The following is a 24,908-nucleotide window of genomic DNA, read 5'->3' as shown; positions in this document are numbered from 1 at the left end:
ATAGTGCTATACCAACAAATCCTAAGGTCAGACCAATGAGTTTTGAAATGATTTAACTAAGAAATTCATACCACTCTTTCCACTGCTGAAGTTACACTAATATCCAGCACTGGTTTTCATGAGGTAATTAAAAAATAATACCAAATGTTTTCAGAATTTGGAATCAGAAACAGGGAATCAAGCCACAGGCGGAAACTGAAGAATCACTCAGATGCCTGAGAGCATGTCTAATTAAGGCACACTTCAGATAGTCCTTGGCCTGAGCTTTTTAAAGCACCTAATATAATGAATAAACCTCACATGAAGTCATTAAGGGCAGACAAAGCAATGATCTACACCATAGGACTTGTCTGCACAGGAAAGAGCTCAAAACAGCTACTGCAGAGTACCTGTTCTTCAGCAGCTGCCTGAGGGGACACATTTTTGCAATAAGTATGCATTTGTGTGATTTAACTTAATACACATGACAGGTGAACTATGTTAAAAGCAAACAAAAGCATCCATCATGGAAAATAAGAGCATCTACTTGAGGGACTAGGGTGGGAGAACTGCTGGGCTTTGAATTTCCCGCTTCAGATCGTTTCATAGTAACCACCTTATGCAGATCAATCCGAAGTACACTACTCCTTCACTGTAAATGTACAAAATTAAGGAAATGGAACAACAGACTGCATGGCTTCTTTACGAGGTAATAGCCAAAAGCTGCTTGTGATGCCGAGCTGTTGCTGCAGCTCATGTGTGCAGGCTCACAAAGTCTGAGCTACCAGCTGCAAAGAGGCAACAGTAGTCCCACACCATTCATGACTTACAACGTGGTTTTGTGGCCATAAATGGCCTTGCAGATGTTTATAAGACAATCAAAAAGCTCTTTCAAATACACTAGTGCATATGATGTAATTTATATTGGAAGTTCAAATATGACATGGATGTGACTTCTTATTCCATAGAGACTTCAGAATGAGTCAGAAAAAAATAGTACCATTTCTCCACTGTGACGCCTTTAAAGGCAAAGGATGCACTTGTCAGAAAGGGGCAGAGTACAGGCAACAGGGAGGGCAAAGCCTGTCTGATGTAGCTGTGCCAGGCAGTAGGAGGTATCTGATCCACTTCAATTACTGCTGAAAGAACTAAACAAGATGCCCGAAAATACAACGTCAAGAGGGGATTCTGAACAGCAGATGGTTTTGCTTGCCTATCTTCTCTGTTTAACAAGCCAGCTGGTTCAGTAGATTGCATCCATGTGTACTTTTAAAATTTATTCACAGCGATGAGGTATTGATATAATTAAAAGTGACAGTCATTGACATGTTAAATGCTGTACTAGAGGTTTTCTATGTATGGGAGTCATACCACCACATAAGAGTAGTACCACTCTAACTACACAGGTGTGTCTAAAATAATAAAGCCTTGTCAAAGAGTTAATTAAATTTGCATTAGGAGAGCATATGGATAAGCTTATGCCTGCATTAAGGAAGAGAGAAAATTGTACTGATGTGTGATAGCTTTAAAACAGCATAATACATTAGTACCAGCAATTGTACCAGTATATTTATCCTGGTAAAAGACTACCCACCCTAAAAGGCACTTAGAGCGGCACAAACGCTGCCTGTAGCCAGGCTGCAGGGCCAAGGGTGGGTAATGGCAGGAGAAGCAAGGGAACAAGCTCTCATTGTTCCTTGGCCTGGTGGGAGCCACCCATAGGTGCAACCTCAGAGCACTGGGAAGGCAAATTGATATTATAGTATTCAGTTTAAATCTTTCTTGTTTCCCATTAAACTAGATTGTATGACATGGCATTTACATGAACCAACAGCAGGGTTGGTGCAACACAGCTGATGCACAGTGGGTTGTTCAGCTGCCGCGTCTCTAGCACAGGAATAAGCCCTGACCCTTTAGCCATTGAAGTACCAATGGAAAATGTTCGTTCCGTGTGTGATTAAAACAAGACCACACTCTCCAGCTGTTAGGAAAAGAGATCTCTTCCCCAGTAACACAACCACTGTCAGTGATGCCAGACTCAGTAGTCTGGGTATTTCCGAACCTGCTTCTCCTAATTACATAACCGCTGTTCATCTTCTAGCTGAATCGGTAGACAGGTTGCTACAGCTTCTCTTAAAATGTTCGCCACCAACTCCATCCCTCCTGTCTGTGCTCATCTGAGATAAAAAGTATCAACCCAAATGCCTATCAAAATGATTAACATCACCCCTAGCTCCCATTGCTATTCCTCTAACTTCCTTCTGCCTGCCCACAGGTTCTCTCAGCAAGTCATTGCACAGATACTATCTAGAAGACAACGATGTTACCCCACTGAGTCAGACTCACCTGCCCCTCCGGCTTAGGCTGCCATCAGCAGAAAATGCAAGTTCCCAAGGCATCAGGAGTGTGGTGAGAACTGTGGGGTAATCTGCCAAAGGAAATAGAAGCTTATTTGGAAATACATATGTACAACTTCTAAAGTTTATAAATAGTAGTATTTTTTTTTTTCTTTTCCTAATTTTTTTCCCGCAGATGTGGAATAAATGGCACAAGAGAATTTATCATGGGTTTCTTTGCGTTAAAAACTGAACCAAAACAAAACAAAACCAGAAGAAAAATACCAGAAAGTTACTTATTAACTGATAATATTTGGACTGAGATTATTGCAAGTCTTCTTATTCCACCTCTTTTTATGAATGTATCAGGACAATGCCGGGGAGTAGACAGCAGTCCACACAGATACTGCCTTTCATTCGATGTGCATGTTTTCTGTGTTAACCAAATGCCGGCTCATGGCCAAAAGTAAAAAACTACTGTTTTTTAGCCAGTCTGACCCAGATGCCCTGCACTCGAGTTACAGAATTGCCCTTGGCTGCCTTTCCAGACACTAGAGGCACAGGTGCTTTCAGAGGAGAAATTAAATCCTGGGCAATCTGAATTGTTTGAAGGAGATGTTGGTATCTGCAATGACTGCAGAGAGCTGAGGGACAAATTGATCCCCAGTGTAGGCAGGAAAAACAGGGCAGTCAGGTCCTTGGCCTTTGTGCCTTGCATCCCAGTACAAAGGGCCAGAGGGAGGAAGGGAAACTAGGAGGTGTGGCAATAAACACTCACCTGGAATCCCCTTCAAGAACAATATTGTTCAGGTCTAATGTTTTGCAAGAAAACAGCACACAGCCAGTAAGAAACTGCAGATGGAAAAACAGCATCTGAGGCTCTTCCGGTCAATCACTGCTTTACACTATTATTATTTTCTCTGAAATAATCATAAATATCAAGCAAAATTTGAGGGCTGTATATTTTGTTACTCTAGCATTTGCCACGAATACTGATTTTAATTTGTCAGTCTGGTGGATCCATGCAAATAAATATAGTGACTCCATGTTATTTTATTAAGACTTACTTAGAGAAACAAAGCAGAACAAAAATGTCCTAGAAATCAACAGAGGCAAACAGAAAGACCTGGTAAGAAGCAAAGCTAGAGGGGAGAAGGGAAAATAAACTCTGTATTCCTTTGATTCTCTCAAACGTGTAATGGAGGAGTCTCTTTAAACATATTCCTGTTTGTTTCATCCTTGCTTATTTTCACTGTAGAATATCATGCAAGTCTTGCAAGTTGGCCAGACAACTCTCTGGAACACCAGGTGTGTGGCAATAGATCATCGCTCTTTCTTATGGTTTTCAGTTTTTAACAAAGCATTTGGCTTCTGCTTGAGTTGAAAAGATGTCATAGAGATTTCATTAATAGTTCTTTGATAATTTTCTTCTTCTCACTAGAAGCACCAAGGACTTCCATTACAGCTTGTCTTCAGATCAGATATAATATAGAAAACTGGAGCTACTTACAGGGAAAAAAGAAAAAAAAAAAAAAAGAAACCACGTAAACAGTCCTTTTTCATATTACATGCAAATCCAAATAATCCTCTCCCTCCCACAGTCTGACCCAATTTTGCTTGGGCAGACTTTGTTTTTCTAAGCCAGGCACCTTTGAGGCTGCAAACTTGCCAGATACTAATGAATATGAGAGCACAGCACTTGCAAAATCAAGTTTAAAGCTACTACATTCATGGCACTAAAATGTTCAGTGTATCGACAACTTGCCTGTTCTAACCAAAACTCCTCCCTTAGCCACGCTCACACAAATGGACAAATCAAGGCCAAGAGTTTCATTCCTCCAGCAATTTTAGATATCAGAACATCCACTCGAGCTGCTTGAGGGAATGTCCTACTCACAGATATGAGTGGTTAAATATGTTCAACTTCCTATTGTTATACATACTTGGAAAAGGGATAAAAAATATTAGCAGGACATCAGCAAATGTGTTGATATCGTGCTTTATTGCAAACAAGCTACAAAGAAATCACCACTTGCCCAATACAATGTGACAACACGATTGAGGGACAATTGTTGTTTTCCACCACAGAACACAAACAAGTAAGGGGAAATATTTGCAGAGTTCCTCCCTTTCTTCTCACTCTTTTCTCAATGCTTATACCTTCCACAATATGAATTCACGGAGTATCTTTTAGATCTGCAATCAGTGGCACAACTCCTGTCATTATTTATTGGTGCTTCCCAAGAGTAATGCCTAAGAATTCCACTACAGCCTAATGCTGTATGATTTCCCCCCTCTTTAGCTACAAAAAGGAAATTATAGGAGCGTCTTAAAAACACAGTTATTCTTACTTTGTGTCTATAGTACGCCATGTGTGTTTGTTCTTTAGCTCTTTAGTTCGAAGAAACATAACTTGCAAATGTAAGAATCTTCTCTTGTATCTGAAATTTTTCATAATGTCATCAAGCAGTCAGAATCCAGATAGTTTTGTAGCAATTTCTGGATGCAGAGCTTTATTACAGTCTAATGGAATAGTTGAGGGATTATAAACACGTGGTAACAGAACCAGCATTTTAATCACTCTGCAACTTAGGCCGCGTCTACGTGAGCAAGCAGCGTGATGCGACAGGAGAAGCTCTGCAGCACAAACCAGCTTGTGTGGAGGACCGAACCTTCACCCTCTGTGTGCTCTGGAGGGTTTATTCCAGCCTGGCTCCATCAGTGGTTGGAGTGCAGACTTTGGTTATGTTTCAGGTAAAACATTTCTTCTGTGTCTTCTGGAGTGGCCCCACAAAATGAAGCGAAGAGCAGGAAGGGAGGGCAACCAGAGATATACTTCAAAAGTTACGTACCTCATCTGAAACAAATGATGAATGCATGCTTAAGTGTGCCCTTCTGAGTAAATGGACAGCCATAGCTGTGCCAGATTTCATCTGAAATAAGTCAAACTAATGTCAAGGTAGCAGAATAATAATGTTTATTTCAGTGGAAATTTCAAGAGGGCTGTTGTGGAATAAAGTGCCTGTCTCTCTCTCCCCCACACCTTTTTTTTTGGGTGGGGGCTGAAACATGAAGGAAATACCTTATGTAGATTCAGTAACTCCCTGAAGCGCAATCAGTTTATCACCGTGTTGAGAGGCAAGTTCTTGGCATGGAGAAAGAAGTGTCCTCAGAGCAGCAGGTCAGCCGAGGCCAGCAGCAGGCCACATCGTTCATACCAGCACTACAGCTGCACCCCGAGAAAAGCTCACAAAAAACCTTGATGAAAATGCATTTTTGGACATCACATCAGCACTCAGTGTTGCTGGTGTGAAAAAAAAAAGGTGGATAAAAATAGCATGAGTGCTTCACAGAAAATGCACAGGAATTTCCTTTATGCAAATTCTCAGTGGGTAACAGAACTGAATTGGCAACACCAGTTTTCTGAAACTCCCCCTTACCTGTGATATCTGTCCCTTTCCTCAGTATATTATCCCCTTTTTCGATTCATTCACTCTTTTCGCCCACCCTATTTTTTCTTCTGTTTCCTCAGTCTTTCCTGTTGTTTTCTTAGGATGCTATATTTTGTATTTTTTTAATTTAGCAGCTGCGATAATCCTGAATTTTGCTGTTGAGCTGATAGCCATTTCCCCTGCAGTAGGTCTGGTGGTAGATGCTCTGAGCAGTAACCAACATGTCCCTCTGGATCTCTCACCAGACAAGGCAAACCAAGAGCCTGTTTTGCTGGCAAAAGCAAGAAGGAAAATTATATGAAGCATATGGCCCCTGTAATCCCTGAATAAATGGAGAGCAGAACATAAAATAGAACATAAAAACATCAGTGAAGATGGCTGAGATTAGGAAAATTTTGTCTGTGCTAATGAAAACTGGGTGCATTGACAAAAGCAGGTGATGGAAACAGAAAGACAGCTTTTTGAGGAAATTCATCAAGGAGGTCTTGGACATCTTCTATTTCAGAACCACAAAATGTGGATATTGTGACAATTGAAATTCAGTCATTTTGATGTAAGCTTTCCTATAAAAATCAGAAGGAAGAAAAGTTCTGTAGGAGCATCATTCACATGTTCATTCTGCTGCTCACTGCAAGCAGTCGTCTTAGTAAGGTCTGATGTCTTCCAATCTCCATTCTTTCCTGGAATATATCTGCACAATGTATTCTTATGACAAGTGGTAATTCAGTATGACACTGAAGTTGGACAGAACAAAAAAACTCTGGGAAAGGAATGAAGGATTGAAGCAGTTTGGAAGTTGAACAGACCTTCTCCAAAAGAAAAATTTGTTCCCTGTCATAATTGTTTTTTTTTATTTTTCATCAAGAATACTTGTCTGTACAGCCTCTGTTTGCTGAATTTAACTATATCTAATTAGGATTGTTTGCTGGTAAAACTGCATTACTTAGATAGCACTATTTCACATTCATTGCAGCAACAAAAAGGATTTATAAATCTCATTGATAATAATTTTTGTTGTAGTAGATTATTAAAAAAAAAAAAAATCTGAGTACTGAAAATGAGTTTATACTAGCAATCCTGCAGAGAGCAACTTAGTGGTCAGTTAGCCTCGTTCTTCCTTTTCACTTGGGTCTTTTCCTATGCTGGCCTTACTTTGTGAATAGTTTCTCTGACAGGATGGCAGCTCAGAGCCACTGCTCAGCACAGCATCTGGCATTAGTAACAAAAAAGGTGATGTTCAACATTGGTGCTTTCCTCATCCTGCCACAAAAACCGTCTCTACAGGACAAACGTCAGCAGCTGCTTGGAGCTCTGTCTATACTAGTGATGTTGAAGCACCATTACCAAAAAGCAAATATTTTGAGAAAAATGCTGCTGTGTACACCTCTTGTAACATCCCTGTGATTCTCTGTGTTCTGTCACTATGTATGAATCGGTAGTTTTTCATATTGATCTCTACCTGTCTCTGTAGTGTTTTGCTTAAGAGCTCTTATCAGATGAAAGATTTGGAGTACTCAAGACAAACCAATAATAATTATTTTCTTTTAGAATTTTTATCCTAAAACTCATTCATATTTTAATACTTTATGGGAAAAATCAGCCCATAGTTTACAGAAAAAGACTAAAAAAATAAAATATCCCAGGCTTTTCAGTATTTAGAAATGAAGTAGATATGTCTAATAGTATTAAAGTGATTTCTCTTTTTTAAAATAGGAGAAGTTGCTCAGATTCTTTGGTGATTCTTCATTAGTACACAGGTAACTAAAGATCATTCAGGATCTTCAGAAGCAGAAACCCTTACTACTTCTTGTTGTAATAGAAAATTAACTCTTTCTTCCACTCTCATTAGTGGATATTTCCTAGGGCGCTTTTATTTGTTCCTCTGGAAACAATCTCAGCACACAAAAACAGCCTTAGTAGCAAGAAATAAGCATCCTCATGGAAAAATGATGTCCCCAAGCATGTGAAGCTCCTTTTCAGAAGCCAGATCCCAAAACCCAGGGATTCCAGAGATCACAGAATCACAGATGCAGCATTAAGTTACCCTACTATTTTCAAGACAATCTCTAAGTGCTGGCACACAGTTTAAATAACGTATTTCAAATCCATCTTGATACTTTATTGTCTAGCAATCAAAGATGTCATTTAGATAAAACAAAACCAAACCAACAAACACAAAACCAAAAAAAAAAAACCAGGAAACAAAATTACTAGTGTTTTGACTTTCTTAGAAATCAAGAAAAGCTGAAAAAAAACCCCAAACCAAACAACAGTAAGAAAATAAAATTACTAGTATTTTGATTTCTTTAGAAATCAAGAAAAGCTGAAAATAAACCTTAAGGAGAGATTTTATTTAACCTTGAAAAAACAATAATTAATTCGATTTATCAATTCAAATTTCTATTCCCCCTTCCCTCCTTCTTAACTGGAAGGCTCCTAAAATTAACTCTTTCTGAGGAAAGCTGCTTTTTGCATTTCTGGGTGCCCAGGTGGAGAACACACGGCTTAAAAACTCAGCAGCCGCCGGGAAACCCACTCGGCACCCCGCGGTGCGGCACAGCCCGAACCAAGGCGCGCGCGCCCCTGCACCGTCCCTGTCCCCTGTCGGTCCCTCTCTCCGCAGCACCCTCCCCGCTTTAGCCCCCGCGGCCAGGTCCCTGCGGTGTAGCGCCCGGCGATGGAAGTGGGCGGGGCCGCTCCTTCGCCCCGCCCACTGCTGGCGACGCACCGCCCCCTGTCGGCCTATGGGCGGTGGCGGGAGCGGCGGTGTTGTGTGCGGTGGCGGCGGCAGCGGGCGGTGAGTGCGGCGGTGGCGGCGGGGGGCACCGGAGCAGCCGCCGCGGGGCTTCCGGCACAGCGGCAGGGTCGTCCGGAACGGGATATTTCGGGCCGTGCGGGTCTGTCTGGAGCCGCGGACGCCGGCGCGGCTGGGTGAGTGTCGAACCGTTCGTGCTCCGGGTGACGGTGAGGCGCTGCCCGAGCTCTTTAAAATAACCCAGGGTTTGGCAAGGACTTGGAAAGCCCAGGTGCAAGCAGCCAGCCTTGTTGCAGAACTGCCGGCTGTGATAGGGCTCGGCTCTTCTGTCTTTTAAAACATGTTTATTCCGCTGATCTTTGATGCGGGGCTCCGCAGTGATTGACAGCCATGTAAATCACTATTCCGAGTAATGACTAACGCCAGGCAGTAAGAAACTTCCGTTGAGATAATTGTTAATCCTGTTTTGAACTAAGGTTTTTTGTTTTGCTGAAGCAAGTCCATCACCTTTGGCAACCATGACTTTTATGTGGATGTACAAAAGCTCTGTGTGTATATACATTATATAATCATACATATTATGGTGACAATAATATATAAATATACAGTGTATGTCATATAATGTATACAGTGGCATAATTTTGTATTAAATACATCGTATTTGTTGTACCTTTTTGTTAGGCAAGAGACTGCCTTATTATTATTCTTAAATGATAAGTGTTATTTAAATTAAGCAACCTGAACGTTTTTTGGTACATCTGAAGAAAGCCTATGAAAACACAGTATGCGGTTAAAACTAACTGTTTTATAAACCAAAGGAAGTTCCAGTGATTGAGTTGCTGTGTTCGCCTTGGGCCACGTGCTGGAATTAGGCAGGGAGGGACAGGGGCAGCTGCCTGCGCCCTTCCTCGAAATACCCATGTTTGCCTGTTGTCTCACACCTACTGACTGATATTGCCCCATAGAGACACGCAGTCATCATCGGATCAGCGTGACAGGCTGGGTGTTTTCACAGCCCCTTTGGGGATGTGGCAATTTTCGGTGAATATTGCCTAATTCTGCAAGCAGTGGTGAAAAGGTAAAGGCAGAGGGAGGTGTGGAGCCAGGCCACCAAGGATCGGGGTCTAGCACGCTTGAGTGTGTTTGAAGCTCCCACCGGGCACATGTCCACCCCTTATCCAAGGAAAAGAGCAGCCTCAGTTATCATTTTCCACTCTGCTTCTTGTGTTGACAGAAAACAGCTCAGGCAAAGGGGACAGTCATGCTAGGGAAAACTGAAACTAAAAGTAGTGCAAGGCAGAGATTTCCCGGATGACACAAAACTGGACTTCCTTTAGGAAAAATGGAAATACCGGCATTGCACAGAAGAGGAAAAATTTTTTTATGCCTTCATCAGCCTATGTTATTATGTAATGTTTCTAATGCTTGACTTGAAATCCAGAAGTCTCTTTTTCATAATGTAAATTTTATATTGAATCTGAGAAGATTTACCTTTTAAAGAAGTTCAGTTTAAGGAACTTGCATTGGTGCACCATGTGTACATTCATATAGTTTTAAGGGCTTATAATACATGTGAACTTTATTATAATTTATTATGATTTTAAATTTTATTTGCAAAAGAACTAAATATAAGTACTTTTTTTTTTTTAAGGGAGAAAAACATTCTGAAAATATTACTACCAACAATGTAATTTCTCCAATGCTATAGTGTAATTAGAAGACAGTAGCACCTAGAAGCCTCATTCAGTTACTTGTACCTCATGGTAAAAGCTGTGTAAAGCCAAGCAAAAAGGTGGTCTTTGATCCCAGAGAACTAATGAAATAAAAACCAAGATACTGTTTGTGAATATAGAAATGTTTGTTTAATAAAGTACCTTCAAATGTTCATACAAATAGAAAATCCATTATAAATTATATTAGTGTAATGGTTCCTATTTTGATTATGTCTCTGTAGTTTAACTGCAGTTAGCTGTTATCAGGTGAGCTACTGGAAATAAGGATTTGTGCTTCTGTACCATTGCAAAACAATAGTTGCCAGCTTGCAGATACTAATTCCTAAAATTAGCTGGATTTGGATAGAATCTGCTTCAGTAGGTTTTGTGTTTAAATAAGACAGTAATTTATTTGAATGATGTGATTTTTAACAATTATTATTTTTTTTTTTCTTTAAAGATATGTTTATGGTACAATCAGTCAGGGTTGTTTGTGGTACCATCAGTTGGGGATAGCCCAGCAGAAAGCTGAAGCAGCATCACGTCACCGCAATACTGTGGTTCATGAAATATTGCCTAGATCCTATCTCAGCAGGCTTTCTGTTTTTCCCTTGTTCTCTGCCTTGCAGGCAGAGCTGGGTAAACATTGCCTTTACCCTTTGAGGCCTCTTGCTTTGATCTTTTAATACAATTAGAAGTTGTTTTCAGCTATGGTTTTCCATGTTAACTCCTGAAGAACAGCTGTTCTTCAGGCAGCACCTGTAGCCAGCCCTGGTATACCTGCTGGAGCTGCTTCTGCCCTTGTTGCTTGCCCATGGTGCTGTGATGGGTCAGATGTGAGTCGTTCTCCAACTATCCTGGCATTTTCCTCCCCAAGCACAATGCCATAGGGAGCAAAAAACACTGGGCATTTGGGTCAAACTCAGTAAATCTTCAGGCATAAGAGGTGGTGGAGCATTAAATCAAGCCAACAATTAGTAAACATGTGATATGACTTCTCCTAATGAACTGTCACAATCTAGCCAGGACTGGTGATGTGACTGATGCAAGGTAGCAGCAATGAAGAGCAGAGGGTAAAAGCCACGTTCCCAGATTTATTTATTTTTTACAGAGCTCATGCTGCCACGCATTAATCTCTTACAGAATATCTTTTTTCCACACAGAGGGGGTCATGGCAGTTATCATTTTGAAGTTTCCTGTGTCCTGTTCTTAGTTAAACACACCTAGAGTACCTCTCCTTGCTGCATCGCTCCCTTCTTCCCCTGTCTGCCTATTATCCCTGCCCTACAGCCTTTGGCAGTGAAAAGGATGCTGGAGGCATCCTTTGCCTCCTGGAAGTAGGTAGATAGGATAGGTGTATCATGTTTCTGCTATGTATCCCATGGATCTTATTTCCATGCACGGGATGTGTAGCATGCGTAAGCTTTTGGCTTTTGTAAGCAGAGAACTATAGTATAAGAAATCTGGTTAATTTAGGATATTGTGATTTTTTTTTTTTTTAAAGTGTTTTCCTTATTGTTAAACATTTTACATAATTTATCATAAACAAACAAACCCTCAGCAATTTTTTTTGTTCTTCCGATACTAAAAATACTAAGAGGGAAGCACAAGCTATGTATCCTGTAGGAATTTCTTGACTTCTTGGCAGGGTAACTCTTGGGTTAGAAAAGCAAATCATGCTATAGTTGCTTGTTGACTACAGGCAACTACATGCACAAGTATGGTGCGTAATATTTGGCTTTGGATCTTTGTAGCATTCCTTGCTAAATCTCTACATGCTCCTTAAGAATAGAAACGCCTTTCATAAGCAGTCTTCTTCCTTAATCTGGAGGATACAAACAAAAACCCCCAAAGGAATCCTTGATTAGTTCATATGGTTACAAAACGTTCATGTTTTGGACTTACATAGATGTTGAAGAACAGGGAAGCAAAAATAGAAAGCTTATCATGTCAGTTCAGTGGTGGCTGGAGGAGGGGTTGCTCTGCTCACAGAAAGCAGCCTGCCATTGTGATTTCCTTGTTGGCAGAAGCTCTAACTTAATCACACGGTCGGTGAAAGCTCTCTGTTCTCTTAAAATGAAGCGTCAGTGGGAGGGGAAGAACAAGCAGAGAGACTGCAAGGACAGCTTGGAGCTGGAACCCCTTGCAATAGCTCTAGCCCAGACTGGCCCCTGTGGTAGGAGGTGCTGGGAATGGAGCAGGGTCTTCTAAGCAATCCCTCCACACTGCGTGTAGCACCCAAGTGCTGCCTGTGCATTGTCCATCAACTTGGCCATGGGTTGGTGGCAATGATGTGGGTGACTGGTGCCTGGGATCTGAGACATCTGGATGGGTCTGGCATCCTGGCACATGACCTACAGTTGATCCACCCTCCTCTTGGGCAGCAGCTGAAGAGTAAGCAGGACACCTTATAAGCATCCACAAAGACACTGAATGTTTATGTTTAGCTATCCAAATCCTACTTGTCCAGGTTTCTGCAGGGCGAAGGGATCAGTGGGAGATTTAACAGAACATAATTCAAGAAAATGTTTTCAAATGGTCCTGCATTTTGCATCATGTTCCTCCAGTGATCCTCTTTCAACTTGGAGAGCTTCAAAATAGTATTTATTTTCTTGAGGTCTAATTAGTGATATGTCTTCACAGAATCCTTAAATGCCATCAGGGCTTCTGGTCCAAGAAACCAGTTTCCTTTTGGACTTTACTGGGCATTATACAAATACACACACACACACACACACACACACAGAGAGACTTGTTTCCCCACTATACTCACTCCTTCAGTACTTACGACCTGGCCACATAAGTAACATACATCCTACACCCTTGCTTGTTTTCTTCTGTTCTGCCAAAAGGCTATAATTAAACAGGCTGTGCCCTGAGATCGGTGCTGTGCAGGTATTGGTCAAGGTGTTTGCACACCAGTATTGTATGTTGTCCTGCTGGCATCTCAGCCTGAGTTATTTCAAAATGTCTCCCAGTATGGCAGATGAATTTATCAATAGATGTAAAACTCTCAAAAGTCTTTGACTCAGCATGAGCCTGTGGGCCTGGCCCAAAAGGAAGGACTTGATGGGTTTTCAAGAAGTTTCTCCTTGCTCCAGCATCTTCATGTGATCGTTGTTATGGATTGCCACAGCATTGTCTAGCAGGATGTATACTGATGAGTTTAATTTGTTTGAGAACAAATTAACCAACAAAGCTTTTGTTATGGAGGATTTTCTCTCCATTAACTCTTGTGTGTAAAGAGAACACCATTTACTTTCCATGCTGGCTTTTTGTGGTACACAGACATTCCTGTTTCTTGGCATTTAAAGGACTTGTGGCTTAGGAAAACTACTTCTTCCTCTCCCTTTCTTCTCTGCCAGAGTTGTCTAGGACGATATGGTCACTCATAGGTATCCTGTGCCTCAAAGCAAAATGGATATCCTGCTCCTGTAACAAAACATCTGTTACTAGGGAGCTAACAATGAGTAGTATACCCCAATCTCTGTGAGTGTGTGTTTCCAACATGTCCTTCAAGTTCAAGTTCCTGCCCCTCCTTTCCTTCAGGGAAGCCGTAACTGCTCACCTACCTTGCCCCACGTGTACAACAGCAGTCACCTGATTAAAACTTCGTGCCTTCTAACAGTCTCCTCTTTTTAATTGCACAGTAGTGATGTGTGGTTTTAAATTAGTCAAAACTTAGGTACCTGTTTTAATGAGATCTTTAGCTGTCTTCCCGGAGGGGAAGGCTTTGTTTTCCCAAGAGTGGTGTGCCTCTTCCCAGAAGAAACAAATTTCTACTAATGAGGCATTAAAAGGTAAGTGGAGCATTTACATAGAGAAGGGAAATAGCTGCAAGTCCTGGGTGCTGGAGAACATTTTGATAGTACCAGAGCCCATGACATGCCAGGTATTCACATGTGTATATATAGTCACATCGGCGTGTAATGTCATTGCGATCATGCTTGCCTTGAGAACAGCTAAATGTAGTAGCCTTGTCTCCCATAGCATGGAGGAACACGGCCCAAAAATACCCTCACATGTCTTTGTACACGTGAAATAATGAGACCAGTGTTTAATGGCTGTGACACCAGTTGGTCTGCTCCCCAAGAATTTATGACTATGTTGCACTTGTTATGTCTGTCTGGTCACGGTGAAGATTGGCTTTGGTATGACTACATGGAGTTGAATTAACAGAGTTGTTGGGTAGACAGGAAGGCAAATCACTCGTTCCAGATGAGATAAAGCCCCTTGTCTCCCCCTCTCTGGGTGGATGAGGATGTGAGTTGCTGTGAAGATGGTGAGGAAAGCAGCCAGATGGCTGGCTTAAACAGCCGTTCCACCTCCCAGACCATGAAATTGGTTTTGGGCAGTAAGATCCAAGTATCAGAGAGAGGATTTATAGCCAAAATGTCCCATTGAGGATTTTATGAAGAACTGTTTGACACACATAAATTCTTGTGCAGGAACAAGCCTTCCTGGGCTTCTTCTCATCCACAAGGAAGCTTTCTGACGCTATTTAACTCGCCATTGCAAGTGGATTTGGAAGGAGGATCTGTTTGACCTGCTGACCAGGAAAAGGACACCCACACTAGTTGTGTAGTCCCAGGCTAAACCTTAGGGTAGGGATACAAGATTCTTTCCCAGCTGAGGTCTTTTCAGTGAGCTTTGCGTAGCTGGATCACGGCGATTTAATGCAAACACCAGTAAGTAGGTGTTAATAGTTCAGCTTGCAAAGAGAGCATCTTGACTTTCTCAAGAAAACTACCCTTTGGTGCATGCACCAAACTTGTAACTAATGCAAGACAATGGTAAGGAGTATTTGGAATGCTGTGGGCTGTCTTTAAGAAAACATAAAGGTGTTCTTCAGGCTTCAATCAACAGATGGATTTCACCTTCCTTTTTGCCATTCCATATTTGAATTTAAACAAAAGATTCAAAAAATGATTTGCTGTACTATAGCAAATGGATATAAGCAATGCTTTTCTTTCAAAAATGATTCTTCCATATTCTCTAGGCTTTTCAGAGCCACAGATCTTTGACCAAGGCAAGTTTTTCACCTTAAATATCTTTTATTAGGCTTTGGGATGTACAGCCACAGAAATATAATTGAAGGAGAGCTTGCAAATCTGAGAGCTTATTTCTTTTTCCAAGTATATTTCTATCATAAAAGGCACCATCTCTACTTAGAGCACTGTCTTGCATATACTCTTAGGCTGTGACAGTGATGACTACTAATGTGTTTCTGAACACTGCAGGATTATTTTGTGCACCTGAAAATCACTAGAGCTTCCATCATTTTAACCTTGGGTGTTAATTGACTTATCCCAGACATCTGAAGTGTAAGTTTGTTGGCAGTGTGGAAAATTATTTGGTTGGGTCTATATGATTACCCATTCACTGGATTTCCAGCAAAACCTAATTCTAAGGGGTGCTGTCTTTTCCCCATAAGCTCAGTTAAACTAGTTCAAACCTCAAACAGCCTTATTCTCTCTTTAACACAGAGTAAATTTTGGTTTTCAGGAGTCAGTTGATAGCTTCTACAGTTACGGAAGTTGTGTTTTTAGGCTAGATGACAATCATTCTCCTTCCTGTTCTCCTGCTATATCAATAAAACAGACCCTGTCAAGGACAGCACTATCCTTTGGGGGCTGTTTCCAAGCATGTAAAGCACTTGTCTGTGCTGCAGGATTCGAAACTCACCTATAAAGTGGAATGTATCGTCAGCAATGGTTATTTCCGTCTCCGTTGTCCACAGCGACCCAATTGCATCAGTTCTGCAGAAAGGCTACCAGCAGTGACCAGGTAGGCTGGATACTCGCAGCAAGGCTTTCCTCTTCGGGTTTCCAGCTGCAGAGGATGTTTGGTAACTGGCACCTTCTGCTCCTGCTGTATCTGGACCGTTTCTTACCCCAAGTTGCCTTGGTTGCCGTTTTGTTCCAAGATGTGTGTGTAGCCCTGGACTGAAAAGCCATCATCCCCACAGCAACGTTGTGTTTCTGCAAAACGGTAAGGCTGGAAAGGATCTCTTGGTTATTGTCAGGTCCCAGCAGCCATATGATAGATGTCTATTATAGATTTGCCTGTAGGACCACAAAGTACGATTTCAAATATGTCCATACATAATGTGTAGGTTTCAGCTGGTTTAGCCAAAGGTGTGATTCTGCAAATTGCCACTTGGTCCTTTTTAAGACAGGATTGTGCTTTTTTTTTTTTTTTTTGCCCTGAAGTAAATATATTGAAGTGAACCTAGAATAAGCCTTATTTAAACACCACTAGCTTAAACCAGTTTAATCTCAGACTGTTGTTTTCCCAGAGGTTTGTAATACTGTCTAAACTGTCTGAGTTTAAAATGAACTTAAATCTGTGCATTCTTCTCATTTAGGCAGCACCTGCTCAGTGAGTCTTTCTCCTGCTGAAGGCAGAAAAAGTCCTTCAGACCACTTAGTGGTATACTTGAATTTGTTATGTGGGTTTGGGCACTGAAAGCAAGCTGTGGGTCATATTTGTCCTGCAGGCATGAACTTTTCTACCTTTGCTCCTCTTACTGCTTGACCTTGAGTCAGTGTTAGGTCCAGGCTGGCCAGCAACTCTTTTGACTTGGCTGTGATGGCAGAGCCATCAAACCCAAGTACTGCTTTTCTTATCTTCCTCCTGTTCTTATTTGCTTGTCATGTCTCCTGCTGTTCTCTCACAACTTCTGAAAGGAGTTTTCTGTACCAGAAGTCTGCCTCCCATGCTGTGTTTTGGCCAAGGGCTGATGCCAGTCTTATGAAGTCATGGTGCAACAGCAGGGTCCATAATTGGGGTGAATGTACCCAAAATCACATCTTAGTGGGCTGAGAAGAAATGAGAAGCAGAAAATCCAGTGGATGTGGACAAATCACTGATTTTTCAGTTTGATTTTTCTTATTGGTTAGAATCATGAAAAGACCTTCCTGCCAAATGCTGTTTGCCCCTCAGAATTGCCTGCTTAAGTAATGAGTAACACTATTTAGAAGCTCTTTACTTCCAAAATGTTGTTTTCACACCACGGGCACAGGCTAACTGAGGAGGAGAACAAAGCCTGTTGAAAAAGCAAGCTGCCCAGTTGAAATCACTGTTAATAGATTCTTAAGTTGTTAATTTAACTGCTGATAAATCCACCTCATAAACTAGTACAATATATGAATGCAGCTACACAGATGTAACACCAGTAAGGTTTTGCAGTAATGATGGGCTATCTCATTAATTTGTCAAGGGAAGAAAGCCCAAAGTGTTAATTGCTATTGTGTGAGAGACAGGATGGCTGATCCAGCTGGACCATTGTAATCATCCCACATAGGCTTGGTCAACTAAGACGACCCAAGAGACACGACGATTTGACTGGATTTGATCAAGATGCTTGTTGAGCATGCTGTGTTGGCTACAATATTTCCTATGTTCACCACTGCTTTGAGCTGCAATTATAGAGAATGCTTGACTGCTTGGGATTGATCTATCTCAGGACATTATTACTTAACTGTTCATTTCATTTTTTACTGTATGTGAGCTTGGTCTTTCCCAGGCACCTCCCCAGACACAGGTCATGATACTGAGACTTCTAACTCTGTGGTTATGGCCCAGACTATTACTTATGCTTCACTTTCCTCTCTGGGGACAAGGCCAAGCACTAGCACTTCCTAGACAGGACCAGGTGGTGCATAACAAAAATAGCTGTTATGGTACGATAAGGAAATCCGTAGCAGGAAGAAAGCCAAGCTAAAACAGAAGTCCTATGTAACAGCAATTCAAACAGCAGAGAAAAATTAAATCATAGATCAAAAACACTTGAAATGAGCAAAAAAATGAGAAATTTCTGGCACACGAGATACGAAATGTTCCAGGGAGTGAGTCAGACAGGAAAGGGTCAGGTGATGTCAGCATTTGCATTTGAGAGACTGAGAAAGAGATGTTGCAATAAGCCCTCATGGCTCTTCCTGACCTGCTTTGCTTACTCAGCAGGAAAGATACAGCTGCCATCAGCCCTTCTTCTGCCATGAATAAAAATTAGTTATTACAGAGAGATACCTTGTGAAAGGTAATTTTTTGGGGGCAACTTAATTTGTTTTAATGCAATGAAATATTTAATTCCTGTAAGAAACGTGAAGTTTTGGAAGAAAGAAAAACTTATGTTCTCTGAAGATGAACCCTTTGTCAGAAGCAGCATTTGAGATTTTTCTTAGGATTTAATTGGTGTTCTGAAATACTGATACTTCAGTGTCTGTTTACAAATCCCTTCTTTGTAATCCAGCCTGTAAATGTGCTGTCTAATGTGCTGTTTGTAACTGGCATCATATAAAAATATTTAGGCACGGCTTATCTGTCCATGATTTTATGTTGCTGGTTCTTGTTGGTGTATTTAATCAGATGTGCTGTGCACACACAAACACACACATCTTCACTCACCACTTCTGTAAATAAACAGAACTTTGAATTGGAAAAGTACTTTTTCAAAATGAAAAGTACTTGGGTACCATGTCAGCAAGTGATTTTTAACCTGGAAATTACTTTCTTTTTTCCCTTTGTTTTCAAAGGGAAATACCTTGTTTGTTTAAGTACTGGTGAGAAGTCTAGTGCCTGTCCAGTATTTTTCATGTTGAGGACACGTATAGTTGAAAGATGATTGAACTTGCCAGATTGCCAGTGTTGCTACTGCTTCTGAAATCAGTTTCTCCAAGTGCAGGGGATCTCAAAAGTCCTCTGGAGCAAGCACATTTACTGGGACTTCACCTTGGAGGTCATCAGTGCTTCAGTACAAAGACTGCCTCATCTCTTTGTTGACCTTCTGAAAATGCCCTAGCAACAAAACCTGCAATTATTTACGCTACAAAATCACTTAGTGTAGTTTAAGGTACTTTTTCTGCACTGTAATGTTTGGAAAGAGTTAGCAGAGGTAGGCTCACATGGCAGGGGAACATGGGAGCTGGACCGGCGGGAGAGTTTTGGGTGAACCCAAGTTGTCTGCAGAAGCTGTGGCAAGCGCCAGCCTGGGTAATAACTAATTACCATGACAAATACGGGAACATGCTGTTCTTTCAGTGTCTTGATCCACAATTATCCTTCTATGGTCTTTTAAGAAATGGTTAATCTGCCAGCATTAGCTTTACCAGTATTTTCTAATGGGAGAAAAGTAATAGTTGCTCTAGGATCAGCAACCCACTGAAACTCCAGTATATACGTGAAGTCCGTTGTTTGAGCATAAATCTGCAGTTTAAGACTGCAAAAAGGAGGGGAAGAAAAAGAGTGAAGAAACATCTAATGCTCTCTCTTACTGTGAACATATTTCTTAGTATTCTTCCTTGTTTATCTTTAGGCTTTTAGAGGTTTCAGATGGGCTTAGCGTGTGAGTCATGCTGCTGTCCAGCAATACAATATTAACTTGAGACAATTCAAATCGTGGTGTAATACCATTGTAACTGGAAATCTGTGACACACACCTGATACTGTAATCCACCTAATGTATGTATTTTGGAGGGGAGAGGGAAATTAATTTTTTTAATGGACTGAATTAATTCTTTTGATAAAACAGGTCTTAATAGCTGGGCAGATTGCAGCACAAGGAAGTGTCTGATTGGGAGAAAAATGATAACATAGTGTGTAAAGAGGAGCTGTCTTATACCCAGTGAACATAAACAAGTATTTAGTAACCAAATAGAGTGAAATCCTTTAGGAAAAGAGGCGTCAGCATCTTGGCAGTGGTGTCTGGGAGTCAGAATTGTAAGCGCAGCTGCAAAGGCTTGATTTTTCTGCAGTGCATTTGTACACAGCGTTGTAGTTGGAGGGACGGTGTGTGAATTCTGTTGCTGGCTTGGAAAGCTCTTGTTCTTTTAAAAACAATTTAGACAGCGTGCTTGTTCCCTGCTTGGCAACGAGGTGATTCTGCTGCTACCGTGATACAACACTGATTAAAAGGGTACCTTGAGCCTGGAAAGTGAGATGGATTCGCTCAAGGGGTACTTCATTTTGTTGACTTCACTAGGCAGTCTGCAGACACCCGAGTGCTGTGCAGAGGTTAGATGAAAATGCTTGTGTCTTTCACATTCTTTTTGCTTCTGGTGGGCAGACCCTCACAGTGGTTTGCTGAGGGAGGGTGAGGTGGATGAGCAGCAGGGTGGACAGGAGGAAGCAAGCAAGCAAGCTCCGTGACCTGCACAGTCCAGTTTCAGTCCTCACCATCCTGTTCATGGATAGTGAAGGGCAGAAGGGAACTCGGGACTCCTGTGATGACCACAGTTGGGTTGACACCAGGTATCAAACTGGACTGAGTGAAGTGGAAGGCATCTGTGTATACTGAGGCTGAGTTACTCTGGATTGACTGGAGGTCCCTGCTTGGGAACAGCATTTGAATAAGTTTTTTCCCATCAACAAGAGCAGCAGTTCCTTGATGGCCATGTACCCAGTTCCTGTAAATGCCAGGCTATGTTATGATGTGGGCAGCTTGGCATCACAGAATGGTACATTTAATATATATAAATGTATGCTACCTATACATAGTTTTCACATTACTGTCTTCAAAATGGGGGAATAAGCACTCAAAATTTTCCCTGTTCCTTATACTCTGAGGTTCTGCTATGAGTCACTGTCAAAGTCACTGCTGGACTAGATGAACCTTTCCATTGATACATATAGTATGGCTGGTCTTATGATTTCAGGCAGTTTTGTTCCATAAACAAGTTAATGTTGCTTTCTTCTACTTATCCTTTCATTTGAAACCTGTAATAATATTTAGTCCGTGCTTCTGACTAGGTGTGAGTTAGTATTAAGTGGGGATTTAGCTCCTCCGTTTCCTACTCCCTTGCAACAGCAGTGGCACAGGCATCTCCCAGGTCCTCTGCTCCATGCAGGAGTTGCAGGAGATGCTCTTTCCCCAGCAGTGACTCCCCTTGCCAGTGGCTGAATTAGTCCAGAACCTTCTGCAAATACAGTAAATGCTCCCCAAAAGAAATTTGCATTATCCTATCGCAAATCTAAGCACTACTTATATTTTAGCATGGGAATTTGTTATTTGGTTTATTGTAGTCTTCTTTTTGTTTTTTAATTCACCAGAGCTAGCATCATCTTTTATGAAAGCTCTATTCTTTATATCCTCCTGCTCCCACCATCACATCCTACATGTGTATTTTCCTTGCAAATCCTTATGGTTGACTTGCATTTCATGAACATGGTGTGGTCAGGTACACGCATGCCATGTTCTGTGGTAGTGAACTCCATGTAGGAATGTAGCTGAGGCTTCTACAGGCTGTAGATTAAAATTCTTATAACGTTTTTATGAGTGTTAAGGTAAGCAAAACATAAAATGCAGGGAAGGTCTTTAAGTATTTAGAGATTTAATTGTGATCTGCCTTGGTCACATTGAATCCCTGAATGTAAGTTTCATTTGATACTGATGATGGGAACAACCTTGAATGTGCAGCCAACAACTTTGCTTGTGACTGGATCGGACTTTCAAACATCACCAAGGTATAAAAATAAACCACTCTTCCCCATTAAAGCTTGAAGGTGGTCATTTGGTTATATGTTTAGAAATAACCTGAGGTGGGTGAATGGATAATTCTTGAGCTGAAGGTCAACATTTAATGCTTGAGGCAAAACATGGTCCACATGGAATCAGTGGACCACTGCCCAGCAGTGAGAGGAACTGTAGAATTTCGGTGCAACTAAACACAGCTACAAATGAGGCAGCCAGGAAGGCTCACTGTTGTGTTTATGTGGTTCTTATAGCAAGTTGTCATCGTTTTTGTTTGTGGTGCTGCTTGGGTTTTCATCTTTTGGTTTGGGAGCGCAGGAGAGAAGTTACTTCCTCCTTTAAGAGCATTCCATTTACATGACAAAAGGGTATTCCCTAGGAGTACTAAATAATCTGTTTTAATTTAGATTTTAAAAAGATAAAATCGACTCTAAAATATGAAATAAAATTCTTAATAGTACGTGTCATATTTAAGAAGAGCACTGCAGTTTATCTGTTTGTCTGTAAGAAAAGCACTGCAGTACTTGGGTTTGGTTCCCCTTCGATTTTTTTTCTTATTTCTTTTTTTTTTTTTTTAGGCTACAGGAAATATGGTGAGTCATCCTGTGTAATCTTTTTGCTTTTGAGTGGTGCTTGTTGGCAGCTGTGGAGCCGTTCCTTGGTGGTTTCATTGGTTATGCAATTAAGAACCGTCAAAAATATGTACTGCAAGGAGCTGGTGTGATTAAGTATATGAAACTAACAGAAGAAAAAAATAGTCTTCATACTGATAGTAGATAGGAAGTAGAATGAACACTTACTCAAAGCGGTAGGTTTTTTTTCCGAGTCACAGCAGAAAGCATTTTATTGAAACCACTGATCTACCATTACTTTTTTTTGATTTTTTTTTTTTCCCAGCACTGGTTCATTTCTGTCAGTTGAAAATTTTTTATGAGTAAAAAGACCAACAACCTTCTGTTTGTCTGCTGGGGGCTGCTTCTCTCTGTCACTGGTAGGGATTTTCTACAGATGAAATGTCACCTTCTTAAGCAGTCAGTTGAACTGTTCTGCTTCAGTGACTTCTACATGCATTAAAGAAGTCCTAAAATACATGCCTTGTGACCAGACAGAATACTGCATTCAGTGTGTATGCAAGTGACTGCAGCGTGACTGGGGTGATCTTGGGCTTCCTGAAATTTCTATGTAAAAGATAGCTTTGATGGGCTTGTATTTCCATTTTTTTTTCAAGTTACTTGATGAAAAAATGATGTATTTTAAATATCTTAGGGAGGTTTTTGGTCCTGAATTATTTATTTTAGTCATTAAATATTTAAAATTGTGATGGCTTTTTGGAGTTGAAACTGTTCTTTCTAGCCTGCACCACCACATAACTTGGCCATTAGAAAGCAGAAGATAAAATGTGTTATTTCAGCCCTTTAGTTCACTAACAGTGTCAGAAATGAGATATGTTGTGCTTGTGTAATTTCTTTCTTAAGCAGTTAAGAGACAGGAGAGAAAGAGGCTGCAGAATCTGACAGTATAAAGGTATATTTAAAAAAAAAAGTTATTTAATAAACAAAACCACATTCAACCAGAGCAGAAATGGAAAAAAGCCCCCAAGCTATATAGGTTTACAACTGCACCCAACAAGGAGAGGTAGCAGGCAGAAATAGCCCTTCGTCTTCTAACAGCCTGAGCCCTGCACAGTATTTTCTGTGGTGTGGGCTTGTGTTCTCCTGAGAAGTAAAAGCCATTTATCTTCACTAAAACGAAATCTTCTAATATACTTCTGTATTAACAGCAGCGATAACTGATGAGCCAAATTCTTGCCCGCCTCCTCCTCCCTCTTGCAGAGCTTCTTGGCACTGCTGAGCCTGTTGCAGCAAGAAGTGACCAAGTGCTCTTCTACACCTTCAGCCCGGACCATATATGCCAGTTAGGCATAAATACATTGAGTGAAAAAAAGAAAGTATGTTTTCAGTATTCCTCTGTGCTTTTATCAGCACCATGATAGCTACAGAAGTGGAATGGTGACCTTATCTTTACGGAGGTGGAAACCATACTGATGGCACTGTTGAGGATGTCTGAAGTTCAGTGTATGGACATTTGTATTTGGAGACAGAGCATCCTATTTTGATGTAATGGATCCTATAAAAATTTGATGAAGATGTGTTTATTCCAAAATAGTCTCCTGGTCAAAGAAATATATATGTGCTTATCATTGTTCTCCAATTTATTAAAATAGGTGGAGTTGTAATTTGAAAGTTAGATGTGTTTGTAAGAGGCATTGGGCAAGGGTGCGGTGTCCAGCAGTCCTTAGCTGGGATTGACCTAAATATATAGTTGTACAATAACAAGAGCAGCTCCAAGCTCTGTATTGCTAAACCTTAGCAAACAACCTCCAAAATCATAGGCATTCCCTAGTCCCATGTAAACGTTTTGCAGCTGACCGACAACAGCTGCCAAGAATTGCCTAAGAAAGCTGCAAATTCATGTTTTCCAGTGCAAGGTACCTGCCCAGAGGGGTGCACAGGAGGATTTTGCTCAGCTTCTGCTACTCGAGTGGCATCCATCCTGACCACGGTGCCAGTGTAGGGGGGTGTGCTTCCAGGGTGAAGGAGGGATCCTGCTTGGGTCCCCTTGGTTTAAAAAGAGGAGGTTGGATTTTAACAGCTGAGGAGGCAATAGGATGTTTTTGTAGCTGGGCGCCAGTGTAGGTGTTAGCTGGCAGCAGCTGGATGGCATGTGAGAGGGGTAAAAAGGAAAGGCAAACTGCAAGTCCTGTTACCCATGGCAATTCTTTTTAGGCAGGTGGTGTGTATGCAAACTAGCAACTAAATAAAGCCGCCTGGCTCTTCCTGTGCAGGTACCTGTCCTGAGCAAACCCACTGTTTTACGGGACTGCAGAAGTAGTTAAAAATTTATTTAGATTTCCAGTGAAAGAGAGGGTTTAAAACATAGGTTAATTACATGTGGGTTTGTTTTTTGTTTGTTTATTTGATCAAATTATACACTTCCCTATGTGGAGGTTTTAAAACCGCAGACACTGTGAAATTTAGCCTGAGTTTTTTGCTAGCCTGCAGGATCCGAACAGTTTGTCTCTCCACTTATCTCTGTTTCGGAGAAAAGGTTGAGAGGGGCTTTGGATTCTGTTGACTCAGATGTTGTTTTAGCATCTCTGGATCTCAGCCGCAGTCACGCAGACCTGTGCTCGGGTGCCTGGAA

At 41.2% G+C, this 24,908-nt stretch overlaps 1 protein-coding gene across 5 annotated transcripts in view; it reads left to right on the top strand.

Moving 5' to 3' along the window:
• Window positions 1-8,444: 8,444 nt before the first annotated feature.
• The window catches only part of SNX10 (sorting nexin 10), a 39,855-nt gene continuing 23,391 nt past the window's right edge, over window positions 8,445-24,908 (top strand). For 2 of the 5 annotated variants that reach the window (XM_071805018.1, XM_065832666.2), the window contains exon 1: window positions 8,572-8,698. Coding sequence is in view for 1 of the 5 variants with exons in the window: in XM_071805019.1 (XP_071661120.1) it covers window positions 8,445-8,564 (120 nt within the window). In the remaining 4 variants the exon portion in view is untranslated. The other 3 variants (XM_071805019.1, XM_071805016.1, XM_071805017.1) reach the window with 3 other exon arrangements.

Source organism: Patagioenas fasciata, chromosome 2 (genome assembly GCF_037038585.1).
Source record: "Patagioenas fasciata isolate bPatFas1 chromosome 2, bPatFas1.hap1, whole genome shotgun sequence".
In the NCBI taxonomy this organism is placed as follows: domain Eukaryota; kingdom Metazoa; phylum Chordata; class Aves; order Columbiformes; family Columbidae; genus Patagioenas; species Patagioenas fasciata.
Note: the sequence above shows the minus strand (reverse complement) of the source record. Positions and strands in the feature narration are given on the sequence as shown.